At 48.7% G+C, this 15,393-nt stretch overlaps 1 protein-coding gene across 4 annotated transcripts in view; it reads left to right on the plus strand.

The window, feature by feature from the left end:
- The window catches only part of PLEKHG4 (pleckstrin homology and RhoGEF domain containing G4), an 86,335-nt gene that overhangs the window by 8,072 nt on the left and 62,870 nt on the right, over positions 1 to 15,393 (plus strand). For all 4 annotated transcript variants that reach the window (XM_082289926.1, XM_082289927.1, XM_082289924.1 and 1 more), the window contains exons 2-3: positions 5,911 to 6,108; positions 12,141 to 14,262. In XM_082289926.1, the coding sequence (XP_082146052.1) occupies positions 5,911 to 6,108; positions 12,141 to 14,262 (2,320 nt within the window). The remainder of the gene's footprint in view (positions 1 to 5,910; positions 6,109 to 12,140; positions 14,263 to 15,393) is intronic.

Raw genomic sequence — 15,393 nt, forward strand, 5'->3', positions numbered from 1 at the left:
AGGAAATGGGGCTGGGAGGGTTCTCCTCTCTGCAGCAATGGAGTGGGAAATCTCAAATTTTGTCAGAAAAAACAAGCCTTGTTTTTAGCCAAAGACCTTTCTGAACACAGAAATGTCTCTTTTATTTAAAGGCAAAGCAGCCTGTCTTTCGGCTTTGTGTCAGAAAGTGGAAAGGCTTCATGGAAAGCCCAGAGGTCTGTTTTTACTGGAAATGAGGTTTCTCACATCAGCTGAGAGCTGAGCAGCCCCAGCCAAGCGGTGCAGCACAGCAGCCTTTGCTGGCGGCAGGACCAGCTAACCCAGCCCTGCTCAGTGCCTGCTGTGAGCTCCTTTTTTCCCCCCAGTCCCAAAGCTGGCTGGGAGCCATGGGCAGGCGCTGTGTTGTGCTGCTTGGAGCTCTGCCTCTCCCCAGTTTTGCTGTTATTTCTACTTTCCAGTCTGGGGTGTGGGAGGGTTGGGTCATTTCTTCCCCTCACCTTTGCACACTCTGGTCTCTCCTGTCCTGCCTTTGCACTGTGTCTTGGCACCTGGGCAAGAGGGGAGAAAGTGGGTGCGTGCAGGACTTGGCCAGGCTCCTGGCAGCCGGCAGAAGAAGGGCAAAGTTGCGGGAGCTCCTGGCAAGGCCTCCCTGCTGAGCGGGAGCCGAGACGCTCGATGACTCAGAGCTGGGTGTACCACGGGCACGACTCGCTGCGCTCGCAGCCTCGCTGGGCTCTGCTCCACTGCCCAGCTATGCTCCTTGCTCTGCCAAGCCACGGCAGGCTCTGGATTTAACTGGGGCACTTTGGGACATGTAGTTTCATTCTTTGGCAGCTCAAATGAGGGTGTAGGTTTCTGAGTGCAGAGCTGTAGGTTCTTTAGCTAAATTTCTGTTGCAAGATGAATCCTCAGCATGCTACATGGGCCAGTCCAGCCTGCTGGAAAGGAGCGTTGTCTGCCATAAGTCATGGGTTAGTCAAACTGTTAGTCTGGCCTCACCAAAACAATCTTTTTTAGTAGTTTGCAGACAGCATCTGTGCTGTCAGCAGGGAAGATCTGTGCCTCTTCATGTTCATCTTGACCGAGACTCAATACTTTGTAGGCAAAATGAGCAAAGTGCTTGGGTGAGTTGTAGGGAAAATGCTGCCAAGGCCTGTGGTCCCAGGTGGGTCCAGCGGCATTGCAGCCCTCCCCTGCACTGACTTATATTTTCCTGAGCCACTTGGGTTGCTGTCTCCTGCTTGAAGAGCACAGGTATTCTGATGCTGTGTGAAGTGTGTGTGTAGCCCTGGGGATGATCTCTCTGCTCCTCAGGCAGGCTGACTTCTTGTTCTCCAAGCTTGTAGGAGGTTCTCCAGGGCTCAGACTTAATTGGTAAGCAGTAGGTCCCAAAGAGGAAGAAGTTCAGTCCTGATTCAGAAAGAAATGTAGAATGACAGGAGTTCCCAGTGGCTGGTGCTGCTATGTTGCTCTCTTCATGCCCACAAAGGTAGGCAGAAAATTCAGTGAGTGCACCTAGAAAAGCCCAAGAAGCTCTAGATGCCTCATGACAGGCTCCTCTCCCATCCTGCAGTGTCTGCTTCCACCAGGAGAAGTAGATGTGTCCCCTGAGCAGGGTTGCAACAGCTGCTGGGCTCCTCTTCTGCCCAGGCACTTGCAGCCTCATTTCTGATTGACTCCTGGTTCTTGGTGCAGTTTGTGATGGAGTGGGGCTCTAAGGGCTGAGCAGCAGAACTTTGCCACAGCAGTCTCTATTGTTCTACTTGTCACAGCATCTGTGACTCCTGTGATATGCAGGGGAGGGAGGGCAGCCCACCCACCCCAGTGTTCGGCTGTGTCACCGCAACAAGACCCAAGCCCTCTGCCAGCTGTGAAGTTCTCCTGGGTTCTCACTGCTCCTCTGGCCTCCTGGGGGGGACCATGCTAGGTTGTTCCTGTCACACAGCTCAGCCCGTGGAGCCCATCCCATCCCCATGTGGTGCTTTCCTCTTCCCTCCCTGTGCTCCAGCCCCTGCACCAGCAGCTGGCTCCCAGCTGAGCAGCAGTTTGGCCGGACGTGACCTTAACCTGGGCTTTATTTAGCGCCTTGATTTATAGAGGAGTTATTTTAAAAGTATGTTTCTCTTTTGGGAGGTGTGGTGGCAGTGAGCTGGAGTTTATAGGTCCTCCCATGCTATTGACAAAGAATCATTTGAATCCCAAGGCTCCTTTTGCTTGGGGAGATGCTCTCTGGCTTGCTTGGAAAGTGTTCCTGTTGGTGTTTGTGCCCAGTGGCTGAAAAGGAGCACATGTCCAGGACCTTTCCTGTGAGAGGGATGTGGCAACAGTGTTGGAGGCAGGGAAACTTGAAATTTGCAGTCCCTGAAGGAGGCTGTTTTTTCAGGAAACTCCTGTGCCAGGCTCTGCCAACTCTTTGGGGCCACTGTGGGGTGGTTGTAGTGGAAGGGTGCTGGGGCAGGAGTGCCCCCTCTTGTGGATCTTTGTTAGGTTTAGTTCATTCTCCTGCTCTCGAGATGCTGTTCACTCATCCTGGGTCACAGAAGTTTCTCCTCGTGCCTGCTGGAGGTTACATCGCCTGTTCGAGATAAGGGATGGAACCTCTGAACAAGTTGCCCAGAGACTGTGGAGTCTCCTTCTCTAGAGATATTCAAAAGCTGTCTGGAGTAACATGCTCTAGGGGAGCCTGCAGGGGTCTAGGGGGCTCCTAGCATGGTCTAGGGGACCCTGGAGCAGGGAGGTTAGACTACATGACCTCCAGTGGTCCCTTCCAACCTTTCTCATTCTATGATTCCATGATGTTGTTTGTAGGTGAGATGGGCTCTAGACTTCAGGTTTATCAGCCTCAGGACCACAGGGCACTATCCCCTTCTCTGGTTTATATGAGTTCTCTGTGCCTGCAAACCCTGTCTCCTTGATGTGCATCGCAGCCGGCCCTGCCTGCAGATGGGTGAGGCTGCCCATCTGTGCTCTGGCATTCCACAGCAGGACCTTGGGGCCTCTTGCAGTCCTGGCTGAGGTGCTTTCCTCCAGCCTCTCTGCAATCTGAGAAGTTAATTAGTGCGAATAAGCAACCCTGTTCCTAGGATTGTGAGCTGGGTTAACGAGTCCCTTATTGAAGGAGAATCTGTTGCTGTTGGAGGCTCCAAGCTCTGCCATATTCTACCTTCTGCCATGTTTCACCCTCCATCCAGACAGGAGCTATCCCTGCGTGACCATCCTGCATGGGAGTACAGAAAAGCAGCGTCACCTCCACGTTCCTCTGCGACACACAGAGGCTGCATCCGTCCTTGTTCTGTAGCCTCCCAAGGATGCTGGTGCTACAATCCCACGTAGCACAGTGGGATGTGGGAATCTACTTCCTGTTTGGGGCTTTTCCTGCAGAATTAGCAGAGATTGGTGCAAACATCTCTTTCTACCAAAAGGTCGTGGTTGAAACCATCTCTCTATCCCTTAGAGACCCACACAGCTATAATGGCTTTGTGGTACAGTCTAGCCAGAGGGAGATAAAGCCTCTGTGCTCTGGAGTGCAGTTAGCACTGCCCTCTGCAATGGCTACAGGCCATGGTTATTCTGTATTTTACTAAAGAAAGGATAATGTACGACCTGGTTTATTTTAACCATATAAAAGATTTTTGATTTGGTGCCAATGTTAATAATTGTTTTGTGAAGGCTAAGGCAGCAGGAATGGTGTGAGAACCTTAGAGCGATGCACTGACTCATGTGCAAATATTTTGACTTCTTTGTTTTATTTGCAACAGTAAATTTAACAGATTTATTTTTGGGAGGGATTGATATCTGAAAGAATTTTGCTCAAGCAGGGCATGGGGACAGAAGATGGCACAGAACCAACTCCTGCTGGTTTTGACTGATATTTTGAACTTGCGGGCTGTGGAGGGTCAGACGGAGATTGTTGTCAAATGCTGCCAGCAGCAATGCTACAGTGACAGTGCCCAAGCAGGTGACTGGTGGAGCGGGAGAGCATCTGTGTGAAGGCCACTTTTGTCTGACTAGGTCACAGGCACTTGCTGGGGCAGGTTGGTGTCAACAGAGGTTATTATTCTTCTGAATGGAAAGTAAATTGTTTAAAACAGCCTTCTTCTCCTATTTTGAATTGGGGTTAAATGCTCATCCCTAGAATTCAGCACTTGGTAGTATGCACATAGGGCTACTGCTTTTGGAATTCTTGGGTTAAGAATATTGGATTAAGAATTCCAACTCAGGATAATCCATGATTCCATGAGTATGAAAAATAGCTCCTTAACCTCCGTTTATCTGGTTGCATTGGCCTTGAGGAGTATTGCAGGAAGCAGCTGGTCTCTCAGAAAAGATGTGGACACTTTAGGGCCTGCTGCCATCTGGCCTTGCTTGTTGCTGACATCAGGAGAAGCAGCAGAAAAGGTAAGGAAGTAGTACTGTCCCACAGGCAGTGTGTGGTTTGCCTGTCACCAGAGTTCTGCCAGCTCGTTGCAGGCAGGGATTGTGGAGGCATCACCTGGCATCCTCCCCTCTCCCGTGCAGTCCCACAGGCTGTCCTACAAGGCGGCTTTACATCAGAGCAGGGAGTTTATATTGTGCTTAAAACACCCAACCCTCTAAAGGAGGAACTTGGAGATTGTTAAACTGCGAGAGATGGGAAGGCTTGTGTGAGGAGCATCATTTCTGCTGGGCTGCAGGTCAGTTCAGGCATGCTCTGAGACTGTTGAACTTTCTCAGGCCAGTGGAGGCATCTGCAGTGATGTGCTGCCATGAAGTGGAAGCAGTGAAATGGTTTGTTTCCTCCTGATCCCCTTGTTCTACTGTTCCCGAGTTGTGCCATAAGCTGTTGTGGCACTGCTTTGTTTAACTTCCTCTCCCAATCTTGCCGTGGGACTGAAGTGTGTTTTCAGGCATGTCCATGCAGTTGTTCCTGTTCTACAGGAGGCTGTAGGGCTTCTGGGCCAGCAGCTGAAGTGCTTTTCTTGTTTCTAGTGAAGGGAGGTGGATTTAGATCAGATGAGGATCTGGCCAGACACTTAAGTAAACTTTCATTTGGTTTTGTAGCAAAACTTATTCCCACTGGCTGTAAGTTAGCCGAAGGGATCCCCTCCAAAATAGAAAAGAAAGGAGGGATCCTGATCCTCTCTCCAGATTATGTACAGCTTTATATTTTTTTTTTATTGTTACTTTTTTGGCAAGCTCTCTTGATTTACACCCATGCAATAACTCAGAATTTGGCCTCCAGCACTGGAATTGGTCCTGACACTCTGGGCAGGCTCTGGCTGGCAGGTTCTCCCAAATGAAGGTGGATGCAGGGATTGCTTCTGATCCCCCTGAACAGGCATCCTAGGTATCACTGGGTGTGCTCAGGGACCACAGGCAGCCCTGTTCACACGCAGTGTGTGAATCCTGATGTGAGGCATCTCGCACTGCAGAAAATTCCTGGCACCTGGAGTGGAACCTTTCATGAGAGGAAAACAGCTTTGAATAACGAGGAGTTGCACTGGTGAATGACTTTCCACGGGACCAAACAGCTCTGGCACCTTATCCTGTGCTGGAACTCCAGAGCACAGGAGGCTGAGGAGCTTCAGCCCTTAGCCCATCAAGGAGGGTACCCAAAATACGGGGCTGGTGATGCGCCCACCCCATGACTGTCTCGCTCACGTGCGGCGGTGTGGTCTAACAGCCGCCCCACCCCGCGCAGGCAGGAGAAAGACTTGCTGCGTAAGCAAAAGCTGGGAATTCTCGCCGCTGTGCGCAGCACTCTGTGAGCACTCCACTCCCGTTTTGGGAGAGCTTTTTTGTGTTTACCTGGAATTGCTGGTGCCAAAAGAAGCTAGAAAGGACAGCACTTGGCTCCTTTGATCTTCGTTCCTCCTGCATTTGGAGATGGCTGCGCTCCTGGGTGTTGGGCAAATTGTGCCCTGGTACCACTAACGCTTTTTCTCTCGGCAGGACTCGGAATCACTGGACGGCTGCATTCAGAGCACGTTATCAGCACTCTACCCTCCATTTGAGGCTACCGCAGCCACTGTTCTGTGCCAAGTTTTTGATGTGGTGGAGAAGACGTACCGTGGGGATGGACTGCACTACCTCATAGACTTCCTGATTCCAGCCAAGCACATCCTGCAGTGCATTCAGCAGGATGCCTGTGTGAGTACATCATGCTCTCTAAGGCCTGTGAAGTCTTTCTTGGAGAGTTTTCTTTCTGCTCTCGTATGCAAAACGGCTGGCAAAAAGCGCTTGAGTAGGTATGGCAGCCTAGGTGGGAGGGCAGGCAGACAATTAGGAAACAGTTGAGAAATTGTTGTTTAAGCTTAACCCTTCAGAGATCAGAGATCGGGTGTGGAGCAGTGCTCTCCCTTTCCATAATCAGGAGCACCGAGGGCTTAAGGGATTCACAGGAAAAGGTTTAGCAAAGTGTTTGCTAGATGTGGCTGACTCAGGTGGCCTCTGACCCCAGCTGTTCCCTGGCCCTGTGGATGAAGCTGTCAGGCTCCCGCCACTGGCAGGATGATGTGTGGGGCAAAATGCTGCCAGTCGGTATTTTTCCCAGAACTCCAGCTCCCCTTTGATGGTTACTGGAACGGTCACAAGGCTCAGTAGCCCCGAGGAGTCACGTTACATTTACTGCCAGAACGAGTCCAAGATTAACGTGCTTTACTGTTGGGAGTCTAAAATGTTAGAAACAATGAGTCAAACACCTCCATCACAAAACTTGGCTCGAAGTCTGCAAGATGAAAAAAACCCAACCAACTCAACCAACCTAAAATGTGGGTTCGTTCTAACCTTTTTGTCTCTGAATGCAGAGGGGGTGTGTGGTAAGGCTTTCAATTCCAGTCTTCATGGTAGAGGGCAAGGAATTCTAGGAGGAGGAAAAATACAGAACAGAGGCTGAAATAGTCACTCATATGCTTCAAGGAAGTGAAATACTGGGGGGAGAGACTGACTCATCACACAGGATGGATCCATGTGAGTTGGGCATCTTGAAAGTGTGTGTTTTGGTGCAGCGTTTTGTCACCCCGTATTGTCACCAGCCTCCAGCTTGGTGCCAGCCGCCTGCTTTTGTGAGTCCAGGAAGATCCAAGGTGGTGCATAACCTTGCTTTCTCTCCCACTCTGAACACTGGAATAGAAGTTATTCCATCAGTATCTGTAGCTGCAGCTTCCAACTCTATGATGTATCGGGTGTTTTTTCCCCTTAAACGGAAAGCCTTTTGTTTCTTTAGTACAAACTGGTAATTATTTCAGGACGTTTCACGGCTTTCCCCAAAACGCCTCCCTTCGCCAAAGAAGCCAAGGTAGCAATTTCCCCACTCCTCGAGATTCCGGCAGCTTCCGAGCAGCCAGCGGTGCCTTTGGCAGGTGAGGCAGTGGAGGGGAGGGGAGGGGAAGCAGCAGGAAGCTGGGCCCACAGTGCTGCTGTCCCAAAGGGGAGGTGCTGGGGGCTGAGGAGCGCACGGGGCCGGCCCTGCGCCCACCGCGGCCCGCGCTGCCCTTGGGGCACGGCGCGTGGGACACGGGTGCGGCGGCGGGGCGGGCCTTGGCCGGCCGGCAGCCAATGGGGGGACAGCGGGGGCTGCAGCAGCCAATAGGAGCGCGGGGCCGCCTTGACGGGCAGGGTGGCTTCGGTTGTGCTGTTGGAGGGCCGTTGGAGCACGAGGCGCTGAAGTGCTCGGCCCTGACGCGGGAGAGGTGTGAGGGCAGTGGGCTCTGGGCGTCCTGAGGAGGGAGAGAGGTGAGGGCAGTGGGCTCTGGGCGTCCTGAGGAGGGAGAGAGGTGAGGGCAGTGGGCTCTGGGCGTCCTGAGGAGGGAGAGGGGTGAGGGCAGTGGGCTCTGAGGGTCCTGAGGAGGGAGAGCTGAGGCTGGTGGGCACTGGGCGTCCTGAGGAGGGAGAGGTGAGGCCGGTGGGCGCTGGGTGTCCTGAGGAGGGAGAGATGAGAGCAGTGGGAGCTCAGGTTCCTGATGGGGGAGATAGGAGGGCAGTGGGCACTGGAGGAGCTCAGGGTGCTGGTGGCCCACCCGGCTGATGTGGAGCATGGGCTCAGGTGACATGGAGGTGTGGGGGTGTCCGAGGCCTCCTGTGGGAGGGAGAAACCTGTACGGTGGGGTTGTCCTACTTGTGCAGCACGGTTTGGGGAGGTGATGCAGAGGCACGAGCTGTGCTTGGAGGCCTGCCTGGCACTCCCTGGCCTGCCCAGTAGTCACAAGATGTGGGGATGGTGGGGCAGCCGCCTTTAGGGAGGGCTGCACAGGGTTTAGCATTAGGTGTTGGGGGCTTTTGGTGAGGTGTGAAATGTCTGGGAGAGTTGTCAGCAAAATGCTTTTTTACTTGGTTGTGACCTTTTCTGGCCTTGACGCATGATTTTTGACTTCCAGAGTGGCAGTACAGGGAGATAGAGGGAAGCCCTAGGTACCTTGTACCCTCTTTAGAGTTGGGCCCAGGCTATTCCATATTTTATTTAAATGTCTGCTTGTTTGATCTTTTAAATTTATTACTTATTATTGATGAAATTTATTTAATTTGCTTTGGACTCTTCCCCACACCTCCACTGTATGCCCCTTCTTTACAGTCTGAAATCACAGAGGAATATTTCTTACTAATTGCTTTTTGGAAGTCTTGCCTGCCTTTTAGAGAGTCTAAACAAAAGCAATGCTTCCTCCTTAGTTCGTAGTTCAGCTGCTCCGTGTGAGCAGTTCCTAAACGCACTGGAGGGAAAAGAATTAACTCCTGTCTGAATGACTACTGTAGCGAGTCTTGAGAGGACTGGATTTTTTGTCAGCCCCTGCAGTGACAAAAGTGTAAATGGCTTCATGAAGTATTAGACAAGTTCATGGGCTTCAGTTGGGTGTGTTAAAATCATCATTCTGTGTGTGATTCCTCAGGGACTGGAAGGGGTGTTCCAAGGGGGTCTGCCTCTGCTTAGCACAAAGTTAAAAAACAGGTTTTGCCCTGGCCTTGAGGTGACATCCTGACCTAAATGGTCTGTTCCAGCTTAACCATCCCTGTAGCTCTGGAAGATTTCACCTTTGTGCCGTTTTTGGCATTGGTGCTGAGCTCTTTCCTCAGAGGCAGCTTTATTCCTGGCTGCTGCCACTGGGTGTAGAGGGTGTTTCTGGCACTCCTATGATGAGCCTGGTTTGGCTCAGTAGTGTTTGGACAAGAGAAAAGCAAATCCTTGAGCCTTAAAGTGAAATTTTAAAAGGACTGTAATAAGCCGCTTAACATAAACTTCCCTTTGAAGGTGCATTTTGGAGCAGGAGCAGCATGAGGATGCTCCACTTCTAAAGTTCTAAAGCTCTGTAATGTTTAGGCTATTGTGGGACTTGCATTCCTGCTTGGATGTTACTCTGCCTCTTGATGCAGTTTAGACTGTGGCTTTGTAGGGTTTTTCAGGAACTTCAGTGCATTCTGCATTTTGGTTTTGGTGATGTTATTGCTGAGTTTTCTCCTTATGAGTCAGTAGGCAGACAAGTAAGCATCTAAGCGGTGGGGCTGTGTTTTTGAATTTCTTAATGTATGAATGGCCCTCCAGTGGGTTACTCTGCATCCAAATTTTAACCGTATCTCTATGTCAAGTATGTACTGATGGAATTCATCTTTATGTTTATGCTGCTGCTGATTGCGTCTTTCACTTTTCAGTCCTATAAACTATTATAGTTTGGGAACTGATCTTCTTTATTTGCATCTTCTTCCCCTGAAAGACCCTTGGTACAGACCCTTGGTCTTAATACACCTACTAGGAGATACTCCACTGGGCGAAGAGGGGTTGGTGTGGTGTAGGGTGCCATGGTATTGTCTCTTCTGGAAAACTGCAAATGGCTCTAGTTTAAAACTTAGGTACAAAATACTTGGCTTGGGCACTTTGTAGGAGCCACAAGCTTTACTGACTGAGGTGCTGTGTGAGTCTTGAGCTTGATATAAAAGTCCATGAAGTACATTTAGCCTAAGGCCTGCTGGAGCCAGAGCAGCTTGTGCAAACTGCTGCAAGAGGTGGACTCTTGGTTTGCCGAGTTTAACTGTGCTGTGGATGAAAGGAACTTAACTGATAGAGGCATCTGTGTCTTGCAGATCAGAAAGCCTGAGAACATCAGACTGGAAAGCTTAGCTGTGCCTTTGAGGGAAGTACAAGCAACTATGAGTTAGGTTATAGGGCTTTTGGGTTCTAACTTAATAGAAAGAGGAAAGAAGGGGAGGTGGGTCTGCTCTGAGTCGAGGTTAGAGTGGAAAGGTAATATTAATATGATCCTTCAAGTAAACAAAAACGAAAATAAGGTTCAGTTTCGTAGTGATACAGCACGAAGGTACATCAGTAGGACAGTAGCAGTAAGTGAACAGAAGTAAAACTGCTGTAACTGAACTTGGCTATTTTGAAGAAATAGGACTGGCAGATCTCCGTCCTGGAATACGGAAGAAGTTACCATATAATGCTGAATGTCTGGTAACAGGGATTTTATTGAATCTGTTAAGTCAGGGCTAGTAACAAAATACAGAGAACAAGCTGAGCCTACAACACAGTACACTGAGCAAGGACTGAATTAACTGACCCATGAAAAACTGAATAACGTTTTCATGTGATTTGCTCCATGGCAGGTAGTGTCACACCAGCCTGTTTAATAAACCAGCTCTCTCTAGAGAGATAAGTTTCATTGTTTAATCTCTGCCATAAAGGATTTATTATGGAGTCATATGGAAGATTAATTACTGTGTCAAAGGGATTGAGGTTTATGCAAGAATTGCAAGATGGCTGTAAACTGGTGAAAAGGAGGGTGTTTGTACTGCAGGGAAAACAGAGTTGGAGGCAGGAGTCATGAAACACACAGTGCTTCTCGTCCAGGACCTTGGCATAAAAAGTAAGAGTATGTATGGCATGTTTGTGGTGGAACCAGCCTAGGACAAACAAACAATAACCTGGAAGAGGAAGGTGATAAATGCATTGCACAAGATGAGTTTTAAAGCTTTGTAGTTAAATTTTTGTAACAGTAGACTCAGAGGGCAAGCATGTGCCTCCGCAAAGTGTCAGGCAGAATTTCTGTTGTGAACTGGAGTTCATCAGTTTGAAAAGAAAAACCAGTAGGTGGCTGGGTTACTGTAGGGGTGTGACTGGAAGATGTGTGGGATCTTAGCTTTAAGGGATGCTTCTAGCACAAGTGCTGGTGCCATTATAGATAGTGTTTTGCAATGCTTTGCACAATGAACAAATGGAACAAAGAAACGTGGTTTTGAGAAAAAGAAAAGGGCATTACAAAGGAGATACTTCAGGCACACCGATGAGATGATGAAGGTACACATGCTAAGGGTGATGTGACATGGGTTAATAAGTCTAGGCAATGGGAACACATCCAGAAAATAAGCTACAGGGTTGAGGAGGAAGAATTACTGATTATGAAGGGTGATTTGGTTTCCAAACCTGTGAGCAACTTTGTTTCAGGTGCAAGGAGAGTTATAAATCTGGCTGGGCTGAAGGTAAGGATTGATGAATATAAGAAAGAAATTGCTTTATGCCGGTACCTGTTGTTTCAAGGTGTGGGAGGATCCAGGAAGTTCCTTTCAGTTCTCTGGTTTCTCTGCTATATGGCAAAATACTTGAATTAGTTGAATCTGAATTGTCGTACAGAAAAAGATGAAATTAATTGTGGAATTGATGGCTTATATCATGCCTTAATTTAAATCTTACCCAAACAGAATCAAGTTCAAAGCACTGAAGTTATTTTTTGAAGTTGTGATAAAGCTGTAAATAATTGAGTCAACTCAGTTCAGCGATGAAACTTCAGTTCTTTTACCTGGGTGGGATTTGTCTGAGGCATGGCCTGAGTGCTGCTATGTTTTGGGAATGAGGAAATCGCTGGTATGTTAAGTGTGGTTCCTTGCAGCTTGCTGATGGGACTTGCTGCCTTCTTTCTCTGTGGCTCTGCTGTGTTTTCTTCATTTGCTGCTTCCTATCTCCTGTTTTATCTTTGCAGTATCTTCTTCCCTTCGCTGGGAGGTTGCAGCCTCCCAGTGTAACTTTTCCCCACCTGTTCTGCATAGCTGGTTTGTGTTGGTAGCTTTTCTTGTTTCTGCTTTTTAAAGAGAAGACCTCAGTGTGAAAAACTCTGTTCATCTGTTTTCTTGATCTTTCTTACTGAAAAGCTTGAGCTAAGGTCTTTTCCTGGTGCTGAAAACACTTTCTCTTGTCTCCATAGGCTCCGTACTGCGGATTGCTGTTTCGCCATGCAGGCTGGCCCCTGTGTATTCAAGAGAAGATTGTAATCCAGCTAGCTTCCATTGACTGGCGAATCTTGAAGCCTGGTGACTTCTACCTGCAGGTGGTCCCCTCTCTGAAGCAGCCTCCACGAATTGTATTGAAATGTTTGGCAAAAGACAAGCATAACGTAGAAGAAGTGGTGATTCCAGAAGTTTCATATACCTCTATTTTTACTCTGGAATGGTTGAGTACGTTCAATGGAGAGCGGATGGGTATAGCACTGGAAAATTGTTTACTAACCACAGATGACAAAATATTTCGTGTCCCCTGGGATAAAGTGGTTAATCCTGAATTTATAAATAAACCAAAAATAATTGAAAACAGTATCATCTCTCCAGAAATAACAGAGGAACGTTCGATTTTGTGCCTCCCCACGGACCTTACTGAGTGTGGTTCACCAGACCTGAGGTCTCATCTACAGGAACTAAGTCCAAATCAGGACAACCCTGTCATTAGCAGCACAGCTCCAAAGTTAAGTGAATCTCTGGTCAATGGTGTCTGTACAAGTCCTGTGACTCAAGAGAGCTTGAGAAGTGACCTTGAAGGGGAGTACGTTGAGCTGGCAGAAGTTTCACTGCCCAGATTTGGGCCACAAACAGGATCTTTAACCCAGTCACTGGCGTTAAGTTATCTAACTCAGCCCAGAGCACGAGTGAATGAGTCTAAAGGCAAGCACAGGTTTATTGTCATACAGGATAGCACCTACTCCAAGAACTTAATTCAGTCAGCACTTATGCAGAAGGAGCACTGTCAAATGGACGCTCTGAGCACTTCTACAGAAGTTCTCAAAAATGTCGTTCCATTGGAAGGCAACAAAATGATGGCACATGGAGAACTGTCTCCAGAAGGTCAGCTGAACCCGGTTGATCCTGGAAGCATGGGTGATAACTTTCCTGTGGCTGAGTCTGCTGCTTGCTGCACAGGAGATTCATCTGCAGTGCAGGAGACTCGCAGTGAGCACTCACTGGGTTGGCGATACGCACTGTGCAGCTACAGCGATGTGTGTGCTGGAGATGGTATCAGCTGCAAAGCACAAGTGCCTGGTGTCCCTGGAAACATGGAGGGACAAAATGATGGACCTAGTGAAGATGCTGGTGTTAAAACATTGGAGCACAGCCCAGAAGTGATTCTAGATGCTACTGCTGCTAAAGAGGAGGTGATGCGAGGAGTACGCACAGAACCACTGATGGAGGGTCAGAAGGAGGCGACACTGATGGATGCTTCTCCTGTGTCTGTCCTAGGGCCTTTGGGACCATGTTGCACACTGAAGGAAGATTCTGATATCTCTTGCCAGGGTGTCAGTGGAAGTGTTGAGCCAGTGCAGGTCACTGCATTGCCTGAGAATTCAGATTTAGGTGTGGAGAGAGGCTCTCCTTCAGGGAACGTGGCAGATGTAAGTGCTTGCTGCAGTGATAACGAAGCAAATACCAGTTCTCCGTTAAATCCTCCAGAACAGAACCAAGGAGATGTAGATGAATTTGAGGTGGGAACAAGGGACAGCCAAGAGGAAATGAAAGAGTCTGAAGAAATGTTGACTATAAATGATAATCAGACTAGTCATAGTCACTGTTCTGTGAAAGCTCCAGTGGATGGAGCCTTGTCAGATGGTGAAGAGCAAGAGCATAAAAAGGCTGAAGAAGCCATACTGCTCCGAACTGCCCTGTCAGCAGAGGGGGATCAGATGGCAGAACAATTAAATAACAGTGACTTGTTGGGTCCCAATGCACAAGAAGACGACTCAAGTCAGTTCAAAACACAGAGGTCTGGAGGGAGGTTTGAGGAACCACAAAGACTGGTGGAAAACCATGGCTGTGAAAGTGAAGAGAACTCTGTGCTGAATCCAGAGTGTGTTGCAGTACAGGACTTGCAGGGACAGGAGGAGAACCAGGAAAGTTTTTCTTATGGGGAAAGGTGGAAGATTACAGCCTCAAAAACACTGGAATCCATTGAAGAGGAATTGGAGGTTGGACCACTGTCCTCAGGACCTGTTGAGGGGCATAAAGAGCCTACCACTCTGCACTCCCATCCAGAGGCAGATTCTGGGGCATCATCTCCTAAAGGTATGGCCATTGGATGTTTGTGTGGTTGTGTTTGGTAACATGAACTGAAAGCAAAATCCTCAAGGAGTACTGCTTGAATACTACTTATCAGGCAGGATTTGATAAGTACATCTGGGAGGCTTTGGGGTAATAGCACAAAATACTGGGAAGTGATTAAATTGTCATTTTTTATGGCATGAAATGAGCTTTCTCTTCAGAGGTGGGTTTATTGTGGTATTTTGTTTAAAATTTCTTTGCAAATTTACATTGATACAGAGCAAAGTTCCATTGTAAGAAGCTTTTAATTTCAGTTAATCTGATTGCTGGTGACCTCCACCCGCTACATTCATGGTGTGCAGAATGTGTGCAGAGAGACTTGTCTAACTGTGCAAGTCTTTCATAGTTGAAAACTGGCTTTAGGAAGATGATTGTGGCAAGAGGAAGCAGCAATGGATGCCACAGTAAAATACTAGCTATGTAATGGGACCTGAAGATCAACAAATATATGTGCTGGTAACTGATTTCAGGCAGCAAACAGCAGAGTTGAGGGATTCCACCCCTCTTCCCTGCCTTCCCCTCCGGCACGCTTTCTTCAGCTTGATTGTGTTTCAAGTAGAAGCTGTTTAACTTGAGTGGGAGAGCAGATAAATTAGGCATCTAACTTCAACTCAGATGGAATGTTCAAGCAGGTATTACCCAGATTTCTTGATGCTTGGGTTCCTGAGCTGGAGCTGTGCTACTTCAGAAGGAATTGGGAGGGCAGTTCAGCTGTCTGCCTTTTGCACCAGACTGTAGGCAGGCGGTGTGTAACCGCACGGGGCCCGGTGTGGGCTTTCCCCAGCTCTGCTGAGTCTGGAAAGCTGCAGCTCGATATGCAGATCACACGGAGGAGCGGGTGTGTGGCGGGGGCGGGTGGAACATGCCATTCCAGTTCAACAGCTCTCATTCCCTGAGACCCCTGGCTAGGAAAATTACCCAGCTTGAAATATTGGAGTGAGGACTCTTGAAAGGGTTGGCGTACAGACCCGTGTTGCTAGAGCATGTTTCACCCTCTGGGCCAACAGATCCAGAGCTGGTTGTCTTGGGACGTGCTGCCACTGTAATGCTTGCCCCGGTCCCAAATTATGTGGCCAAGAGCTGCAGCATGACTCC

Source organism: Coloeus monedula, assembly GCF_965178545.1.
Source record: "Coloeus monedula genome assembly, chromosome: 13".
Taxonomy (NCBI): Eukaryota; Metazoa; Chordata; class Aves; order Passeriformes; family Corvidae; genus Coloeus; species Coloeus monedula.